Source organism: Miscanthus floridulus, chromosome 17, assembly GCF_019320115.1.
Source record: "Miscanthus floridulus cultivar M001 chromosome 17, ASM1932011v1, whole genome shotgun sequence".
Lineage (NCBI taxonomy): Eukaryota > Viridiplantae > Streptophyta > Magnoliopsida > Poales > Poaceae > Miscanthus > Miscanthus floridulus.
In genome coordinates, this window is record NC_089596.1 from 77,233,097 (window position 1) to 77,243,243 (window position 10,147).

General features: G+C 40.4%; 1 protein-coding gene across 1 annotated transcript; it reads left to right on the top strand.

Moving 5' to 3' along the window:
- The first annotated feature begins 1,737 nt into the window (after positions 1–1,737).
- On the top strand, positions 1,738–6,734 carry LOC136517218 (endo-1,3;1,4-beta-D-glucanase-like). Its single transcript, XM_066510749.1, has 7 exons — positions 1,738–1,909; positions 1,982–2,003; positions 2,333–2,447; positions 5,539–5,629; positions 5,760–5,849; positions 5,959–6,059; positions 6,493–6,734. The coding sequence occupies exons 1-7, from the start codon at positions 1,759–1,761 to the stop codon at positions 6,631–6,633; spliced, it is 711 nt and encodes a 236-aa protein (XP_066366846.1). The 5' UTR covers positions 1,738–1,758; the 3' UTR covers positions 6,634–6,734.
- The last annotated feature ends 3,413 nt before the right edge of the window (positions 6,735–10,147 follow it).

Genomic DNA, 10,147 nt, shown 5'->3' on the forward strand with positions numbered 1-10,147 from the left:
GGCCGACGGCGTGGGTGCATGGGAGGCAACGACTAAGGGCGTGTCTGGGATTGTTTATTATGGCCCTGTTCGCTGGTCTGAAACTTAGCTGAAACTAACTGAAAAATATTGTTCCGGCTGAATTGTTGAGAGAAAAATACTGTTCCGGCTGAAAAAAGAAGCCAAACAAGCCATTTTTAAGACAAGCGAACAGGGCTATATAAGAATCAATTATAATCAAATCATAATTTTCCTAAAAAACTGCGGTAAAAAATCTTCGATATAAAGAATCAAGAATGGCAATCCTGATTCTTATGGCACTAGGTAGTGTAAAAAGACATACGGCCCCGTTCACTGGTCTGAAACTTGGCTGAAAAACACTGTTCCGGCTGGTTTGTTGTGAGAGAAAAACACTGTTCGACGGCTGGTTTGTTGTGAGAGAAAAACACTGTTCGGCTGAATGGATGAACAGTGTCACGTGAGGGGGAACCAACCAGCTGGCTGGTTTCCTCAGACCAGCGAACACCACCTATATGTCGTTCTTTCTCAGTCGCCCCATCCTAAATCGGCCATCTCCCCGAGGGAGTCCGTCACCCTTGTCGACTTCGGTCGAGGTCACGAGCAGGCCCGCCGAGTGTCGCGAGCAGGCTCGCCGAGTGGAGCGCAGGAAGTCGCCACCGTGAGATCCAAGGAGCGAGAGGCGGCGTGGCCACCACCACGAGATTCGAGCGGGACGTCAAAAGGAGGGCGGTGGTTCGAGCAGGCGTGTCGAGAGGACAGCATGGGGCAGCAGATCAGAGTGGAGGGTAGGAGGGAGGGCTCGCTGATGCGAGAGCCGCCGCCAAGGGAAGGCCTGTCGCTGCCACCTCCAGTGACGAGCGAGCAGAGCAGGGGCAAGAGGTGGAAAACGTTCGTGATATGGGAAACACGAGGGGGAGGCCGCGGTATAGAAAACACAAGGGTAAGTGAAAGTTCGATTCTTTTCCTCGGTAAATTCTTAGAAAATTATATTTTAAGCTGAAACAAACATGCCCCACGCCGTCCGAGACAGGGAAGACCGTAGCGAGACAGGGAGTGAAGGGCTAACGAGTGGACCCCGCATATCAGCGAGTGAGAGGAAGTAGAGTAAGATGGGTATTTTTATCCATATAAATATACAGAGCTATTTGTATGTGTGTATATGGACTCAAAGACATGATAACAGTCTTATGGTATATTTTAAGTTCTAAAAGTTTTACTACCACCGTCTCAAAATAAATCAATTCCTAAAACCATCCAAAGTTAAACTATCTTAAGTTTGATTAACTTTATAGGAAAGAACGATAACATCCATAACATCAAAAAAATATATTATGAAAAATATATTTCATGATATATTTAGTGATGCTAACTTACTGTCATAAATATTGGTGTCTTTTCTAGTAACGTTAGTCAAATTTAAAATACTTTGACCTAAGATAACTCTAAAAGTAGATTTAATTTGAGACGGATGGAGGATATTGATATCAGTCTTGAGTATTTAATAAGAAGCGGTGGCGTGCCTTGAGAACATTGAATTTATATAATGACATGATTATTATTTACCCTTGGACTCAAAGCCCCGCACTATCTCGAGAATGGACCTTGCGTCAGCAGTGAGATCACAGCACTCAATATTTTTCCTGAATCTGGTCTTCAAAGTTTCTTTGGATGAAAGCTCCTCGCAGTTCAAATCTATAAATAATACCGTGCATTATATTCCTCCCATCAAAAGTAAAGAAAAGAAAGAACTGTGAGAGCATGGCGAGCTCGCACTGCTTTGAGAACCCACCGGCGCTGGAGCCGGCCAGCGGAGGAGGCGAGGTTGTTGACGACTTCGGCGGGCAGAAGGCCTACGTCACCGGCTCCGCCGGGTCCAAGGCCGCCGTCGTCCTCATCTCCGATGCCTTCGGTAATATCATAATATTCCGTGCCTCCTCTTGTGTTTTTATTTGCTAGCATTGAAATCTGTTCTTCTTTGTAGGGTTCGAAGCGCCAAACCTGAGGTACGCTATGAATATGATGATCTATTTCGCTTTACTTTTCTTTCGTTAAATCCTAATTTTAGGGTGAGTTGTTGGCAGTGGTGGGGGAGAAAATCAGTAAAAGAGCATAAAGAAAAGAAATGAGCACCTGCTAGGCAGCTAGTCTCACTCTGATCTTCTAGTCTGAGCTGGGTATACGTAGTTACTATAAACCATAGAGTTAATCGCTTTTGCCCAACCTGGGCCCTGTGGGGTTTAAATTTTTTCCAATGGGTTATTTAAAGTTTAAATTGCATTAGCTTTAGTTATGAATTACATTAGTAACTGTATTAAACGTTTATCTCGCGAAGGAAGATAGCCGACAAAGTTGCTTCGTCCGGTTACTTCGTTGTGGTGCCCGATTTCCTGCATGGGGATCCATATGACCCCAGCAATCCTGGAATGTGGGTGCAGTCGCATAATCCGGTTTGTCTTCTCTTCAACCTCTTTCTAATACTTTTTTATTACAGTATTGATTGTATGGGAATGTGCATTTTTGTGTAGTTCATAGCTAGGGAGTACTTTATGTTGGGGTTCATAATGTCAACCCTGTAGAAATCATGACAAAACTGAAGACTCCCAAGTAGGGATGGAACACAGATACAATACGGGTATTTGTTTGTTTCTGAGATTCAGAGTTGGATGGTTGTATATTGATACGCACCCATGTAACTTTGAGTTCGGATTCGGATTCAAATACGGTGAGGATATTAAATGTCCAAATTCATATATGAATGTCAATTTAGTATTTAAACCTCTTGATGGACCGATGTTGGGAAATATTGGTCATGTTCCCAAGATCTGAGTCTAAAGAATGTTTCAACTTGGATGATCATTTTATAAATAAATAAAGACTTGCTATTTATCTGTAGATAGATTTTTTTTGTACTAAGTCTGTCAGATTTCTATACGTTTGATTGCAACTAAGTTTAGAATTTGTGCTACAACTATCTACTAGATTGCATTTACAAGAAATCTGACAAATTTGACCACATAAAATCTGTTGACAGATAACTAGACACTCCCATAAATAGAATTCCATTTTACATCCCTCTACTATGGGCTAAGAACACTTTTCAACCTTTACCCACAAAATGTTCACTTGTTAACCCTTAAATATCAAAACTTCACTTTTCAACCTTAGCTCAAATTTGAGGTAGTTTTGGGTGACATGTCATTGACATAATGTCCCTGTTCACCTAAACGACCGCATATAGCCCGTGTAAACGCTATATGGTGGTAGGGCATGTCCATTCAATTGCTCATGTATTCATCTTTTAGTTGTCCATTTAGCTCACGAATGGCTAAAGATAAGTGATTGATAGTTTAGTATTTATTGTTTAGGTGAACAATCTTACGATGTTATTCAAGCATAAATATTTATTTTATTCAATAAATTAGTATATTGGAGAACTTTATTTTTTTCCACTTGTACTACAGAATAGCAATCTAAGTTTATTGGAAAATAAAAAAAACGTTGGTGTAACTAAAATTTAAAACTCTCCAAAGTAACCTAGTTTCTAATATGCATGTATTCAAAATTGTTCAAAAGCAATATACTAATCTTATCATTACTAAACAGAGGCTCTATATTAATTCTCACAAGACACGCTAGAAAAAATATAAATCAGAGATTGTCAGAAAAATTTAGCCATCAGTTCCAAACTCTAGTAATCATTTAATATTAACATTCATCGGATATACTACGTTTTCTAAAACCATTATCAACCAATGCAATTATTAAAACCAGATTAAAATTGGCATCCAAATTGTCCACTTTTTCATTACTAAAACTAGATTAAAATTTCCCCCCTCAAATCTAGGCCTTAATTACCGACATGTGTTGTGCAATCATCCAAACCGAGTATTTGTAAGCATACATGTTGTGCAATGATGCAGATCAAGTATACATGCTTGCACAAGTGACAAATGAATATTTTTATGTTACAATAATCATGAAATTTGTTCCTTTAATGACTCATACACCAATGGCACTAACTAACCATTTAGAATCAATATTAATATACATGGATAAAAATATCTAAGATGTTACTTTCGATATTATTTTCATGAATATTAATGCATAACTTATTGAATTAAGTGTATAATGAAGACATGAAGTGACATGTACTGGAAAAAACTGTGGATATGGGTAAAAAAATATATAGAGTAATTGATAAGTTCATCCTAACCGGATAGAGATTACAAGGTATCTATACATGTATTGAGTTGGAAAATAAACAAGTAGAGAGAGAGAGTGCAAAGATAAGTAATTTTGATTAGATGTAGGTACTAATAAACTTCTAATAATTATGTCTTATATAATTCTAGCCAGTGGAAGGACATGAGTAGATAGGGTTAGTTTTCCTAATTTAAGCATGGCTAGCTTTTAAATTCAATAATGTATAAATGATTTTAATTCTTTCTAGTAAAGTTCGATTGCACATTGAAAATTTTAGTTTAGGTTGATCAAGATAATGAAAATGTTTTAGTTTAGTTTGCAACACTTTAGTCTATTTTGGCGGTCCTATTATACTTTATTTAAAAAACTACCACCTACTTCAAAAAAGATGCTCTAACTTTATTTGAAGTCAAACTATTAAGTTTGGCCAAGCTTGTAGAGAAGATTATTAACATTTATGATACGAAATAGGTACATCATGAAACTATATTTCATGATGAATCTAATCATATTTAGTATTATAAATATTTGATATTCTTTTGTATAATTTTGGTCAAACCTAAGATAATTTGACATAGAGCAAAACTAGAGTGCCATTCTTTTTTAGATGGAGGGAGTATTTATGTAATTTTCAAGTTTTTAAAATTCAAATACTATATATAGCCTTTAGTTATGTTGTCACACCAATGTCATCTCATCAAAATCATTCTAAATTGAGGCAAGGTTGTAAATTGAACTGTTCTGATAGTTGAGAGTTGAAAAGTGAATGATTTTGTAGTTGAAGGATGAAATATTGGCCTAGCTCATAGTTGAGGGTTGCAAACTGGACTTTTATTAAATAGGCTATAATGGCTTAGTATATCGTATGACTTCCTAACTTCCTAAGCTATAAGTTCCTTTGGCGAACCATGGTTTTAATGCTCTCTCCAGGGATGTACCACATTCATTCTAAATTATAAGTCATTCTAATTTACAGAGAGAATTATAAAGATTTATGACATCAAATAGGAATACTATGAAAATATAGTCAATGAAGAATCTGATTATACTTATTTGTTATCATAAATATTATTATTTTATTATATAAGTTTGATCAAACTTGAGATTCTTTGACTCTTCAAGAGAGTTGAATGACTTATATCCGAGTGTTGAGATAATGATGGTGTTCTGTTAAGGCCTCACAATCAATAATTGTTTCTGCACTTCTACTGTTCCTTTTCTGGCTCAATTGTTTTCTTAGTCTGTGATTTTATATATCCTTAACAAAACATTTTTTTGTTAAGCCCCAAAATTGTCTCTTTTAATAGCAAAAGCATTTTTTTTTGTGATGAATAGCAAAATGCATTTGAAGAGGCAAAACCAGTAATTGCTGCTATAAAGGAGAAGGGAGTGTCCAGCATCGGAGCTGCAGGTTATTGTTGGGGCGGTAAGAAGGATTATTGGCAACATTTTATTTTGAGCTTTTTGCAACCTAAAAAATGGCTTGTGAGCATTATTTTGTTCCTTTTATCTCTCTGTTCTTAAAATATATGCACCGAAAATTTGACCTCTTTCAGCAAAGGTGGTTGTGGAACTGGCGAAAGTTCATGAGATCCAGGCTGCTGTATTGTTACACCCTTCTTTACTAACTGTCGACGATATCAAAGGTCAATTATTTTGCAAGAGTTTCTTCCCTGACATGATAAAGTTATTCTAATACTGCAAGAGCTTGAATTGCTTACGCATTGATATGCTATCATCTAATCTAATACTCAGAGGTCAAATGTCCCATTTCCATACTTGGAGCTGAAATCGATAGGTCATCCCCGCCTGAATTGTTAAAGCAGTTCGAGCAAATTCTTTCAGCTAACTCTGAGGTAAGTTGTACTAGTAATATCTTTGAAACCTTGATCTGCCTTAAGCTAGAACTTTTACATGTGTATGAGAGTGTTCAGATTGCACTGAATTAAACTGGCATGCAAAACTCCGTGAGTACCGAAATAACTGGCTCTGATGATATTTTTTTTTTACCAGCAACAGAGGACGAGTGTGTCTTAAGTAGGTATTTTACTGTTTCTTCATCCATTGTTTAGAAAGCACAGCCGTGCATTACGTGTTATTAATAGAGTAGTTATTTCTGATTGTTTGAACTTTGAACCCACCAAAGTGATCATATTTACCTTTTCGACCTCTATCATTATAATTCAAAAAAAAAAAAGTTTGCCCTTTTGGATCATGTGAGCATTCACAGTTCAGGTTAAAATATTTCACAGAATCATCAGTTCTCCGATTTTTCTTTTTGCTCTGCAGATCGATCACTTTGTCAAAATTTTCCCTGGCGTGGCGCATGGATGGGCAGTGAGATACAGCGACGATGATGCAGCCGCTGTCACGAGTGCGAAGGAAGCTCTGCAAGACATGAGCCACTGGTTCAATAAGTACCTGAACTGAAATCTGTAGCAGCAGTTCTCCATGTAATAAGTGATAGATATTTTGGCATTTTCATGGTCAATTTAATCCAGAAATAAAACATCAGCAGGTTCGTAACGACATATATATGCATATGTATATCTCTAACAAACGTTACAGCATGCAAATATGATATACTGATCGATACTGTAAGTACGCAAAGTACTATAATCACAGAGATAAGAGTGTACCCAGCGGAGGGTCCCATGCCGAGGGCATCGGAGGCTCCATTCGCACCAGACATAGTACGTTGCTCGAAGTCGTGGACCACAGTCGATGCAGGAAGATGTTCGCAGTGCAGTCCCACGAACAGTCACCAGGAAGAAGACGGGTTCCGCGAGCGATCACCAGGAAGAAGACGTCGGACGAGCAGTCGCGGAATCGCTCCCCAAAAACCTAATCATCGCACACCCCGTTCAAGGTTCGCAAGCGGACGAGGGTTCCGGAGGCACCTACTCTCCCGCTACTCCGTGCACGCAGAGGTACGGGACGGGGAAAGCCAAAGGACGGCTGAGATGTAGTCTCTCGGAAGCGAAGAAAGGGGAAGAAGACTGACGGAGGACTTTCTGTTTTATGCCTGCGGCCAGGAGGGAGAGAGCCAGCGGAGAAATTCAGGAGTCGGAGACATAGAGAGACGGTAACTGACGCAATCAACTCGCCTCCACCATCGAGGAGAGAAACTCCCATAATTATGTGGATTAAGTGGCAAAACCTGGCCACGCCCGCCCATCCGCTCGCTCGCTGCCTGCTTGCCTTGCCACGCTATGCCCACGGCCTCGGCCTCGGCCCGGCCTGGCCCGGTCCGCGCCCGCGCCCACAGCCACGGCCCGGCTCGACCGACGACGCGCGCGCGTGTGTGGCACTCCTTTGTTCTTTTCTCAGCTTCTAAATTAAGATGAATAATTTCCAATCAAATAAGGCAAGTAAACGTTCAGTCAAAATCTCATACGGTATTAAACCATACAACGCTTAATGTTACGTACCATAGAGTTTTATTTGATTTATTAAAATATTATACGGGTCAAGCCCATAATATATCCAACAATCCCCACCAAACTCTAGGGTTTGTAACAAAGTAGTCTCAGAACCATATTTCTTTTATATACCAGTGTTTTGATGGAGACTGTTAAGTTGAAAATCCATCTAGAGCAATAGTTTCACTCAGTCACAACTGAACAATGGACTAAGCCTTGAATTGACAGTTTTACGTGAGGTGAATGTCACTAAAGTCCTTAGCTGATACTAAGCTACAAAAGGCATCCCCTCTATTTGAAGCATATAAGTCATACTTCAGTGCCTTTCATGAGTATTTAGAAATCACCCAAATCTTATAGACTATGATTAGCAGTCTGACTCATATAGGTATGTTTCTCAAAAGATGTTCTGTAGGACAACATCTTTGCTTTAGCCAAGCCACTTGGAATACATTAAGGTAAAAACCAACCTGCCTTACAGAAAGGAAAGATATGCCTCAGAAATGAGTCTTACTAAGGATCTTTCCTCACAATTTACTACTAGCTTGTTTCACCATCCTACTTCACGGGATCTCCGATCACATAGAACAGGTTACCACTATAGTAAATTTCATGTGGGTCTCAAACCCATCTCTCTCAATGCACTTTCTATCATATTGCATGACAGACCCTTAGTGAACTGATCTGCCAGATTGCTAGACGTGTGAACATAGTCCAACGCTATTACTCTGGAGTTTCTCAATTTTCTGATAGATTTTAGTCATCTCTTAACATGCCTTGTAGACTTTATGTTATCCTTAGAACTGTTAACCTTCGTGTCAGTGCAAAAAGTGACCAACTAGTAAATATTTGTAGTTTTGCTGTACGTTGTGATCGGAGGTGGCCTAGCACTCAATGACACATGATTTATACTGGTTCAGGCAACATGCCCTACGTTCAGTCGGGGTCGGTCGGTGACTTTATTTCTGAGCCTAGGTGCTTGAAGTTTGTAGTGGGGTTACAAACGACAAGGAGAAAGGAGGGGGTGTACAAGAGGTTCGGTTGGCTTCGACCGGAAGGGTTGCGGTCAGAACTTGGCGGTCCTGCGGTTGTGAGGTGTTGATGTCGATCTAGTGAGTCTGAGTTTGAAGAAGTCCGTCGTCATTGTAGGAGGGAGCGCATCCCCTTTTATAGATGAAGGGGATGGCTTTACAGGTGAGAGGGAGAGAGTACGGATGTTTCTAAGCCTTGTTGCCCACGCTGATGAAGACTGGATAATGGTAGGCGCCCTCAACACTGTTGATGTCGCTGTAGAATGTTAGATGCGCACGGAAGGTCGAGCTATCTTCTTTAGAAAGGATGGACGCCGGTACCTACAAATACTTCTTGATGCCTAGTGGCATGTGAGGAGCCACACTATGTTCACCCGGTATGGCAAATCTTGGAGCCCATACTGCGATCGATGTCCAGAGACATGCGGGGGGCTTTACCGTATGAGAGTTTTTAGTGGCCCCTACAATACTTTGTGTCAGGGTGGCTGTAGAGCACTGTTTCGTGCAGGGTATGGTCCCTGGTACAGTGTTTTTGACTTGTGAGCCATGTCTTGCCTTTCTCCAAACGTCTTCTGGTTTCTTCCGAACAGGGTGTCCCCGGTCGGACGGCTCTAGTCGGCTCTTAGTGCGCCGATCGGAGAAGGGCGGTGAGCAGGGTTCCCACGAGCCCCGGTCGTAGGGTTGGAGTCACGGGGTCGGAGTAGGAAGCAGTGTTTTGGGCCAGGCCTTCCGATTGGAGAGACTGCTTGGAGACGACTGGTGCCCGAAGCGAGTGCTCCGGTCGGAGAGGTGGGCCAAAGAAGTTGACGAGCGGGCGCTTGCTCTTTTGGGTAGAGCTTCCGGTCGGTGACCAACAACAAATACAATCACTAGCAAAGTCAACTAATTACTAACATTTCAAGAAAAACAACATAGGAATATGCATCAATGCAACCTGGACAGATCAAGAATAATAACTTGGCCTAAACAACACCTACTACCGATGATGATCATCTCTGATGACATAGCAATTCCTCTTGCAAATTTCAGTTTCAAATGGTCACCATAAAAGAGTTGGAGCCTAAACACCTATTGATTATAGCTCACTCGGCACAGCGCAAATATTATAAACATGGGAGCTCATCTCAGAAATAATTGGAGCACATGCTAACTTGACAGTTCAAAAGCACATGGTAATTACTAAGCTACAAATGTACAAAAGACATAGTATCCGTACCAAGCTGTATCGATGGGCAATATAGGACCTAGCTCTAGTCCTTTGATGAAGCTGCACTTGGGCTCACTTTACTTTATTCTTAGCACATTTTTCCTGCACCGCATGCAATACAGAGTTGTCATTCACATGCATAGTTTGCATTGCATATTAACAAAAGCAGATAATTTAGGCATGGACCTGATTCTTTGGGTCACACCAGTACTCTACCAGCTTGATCCATTCCTCTTTCTTCATTTTAGGTGGAGGTTGCTTGGCCAGCAGCTGTTCTTCTGTCA

Bases quoted from the DNA above. Each gene is read 5' to 3' on its own strand.
- LOC136517218 (XM_066510749.1), top strand. From the start codon at position 1,759: ATGGCGAGCTCGCACTGCTTTGAGAACCCACCGGCGCTGGAGCCGGCC. The intron at 2,004-2,332 runs GTACGCTATGAA...TATCTCGCGAAG, and splicing joins TTCGAAGCGCCAAACCTGAG to GAAGATAGCCGACAAAGTTG. The intron at 5,630-5,759 runs GTAAGAAGGATT...GACCTCTTTCAG, and splicing joins TGCAGGTTATTGTTGGGGCG to CAAAGGTGGTTGTGGAACTG.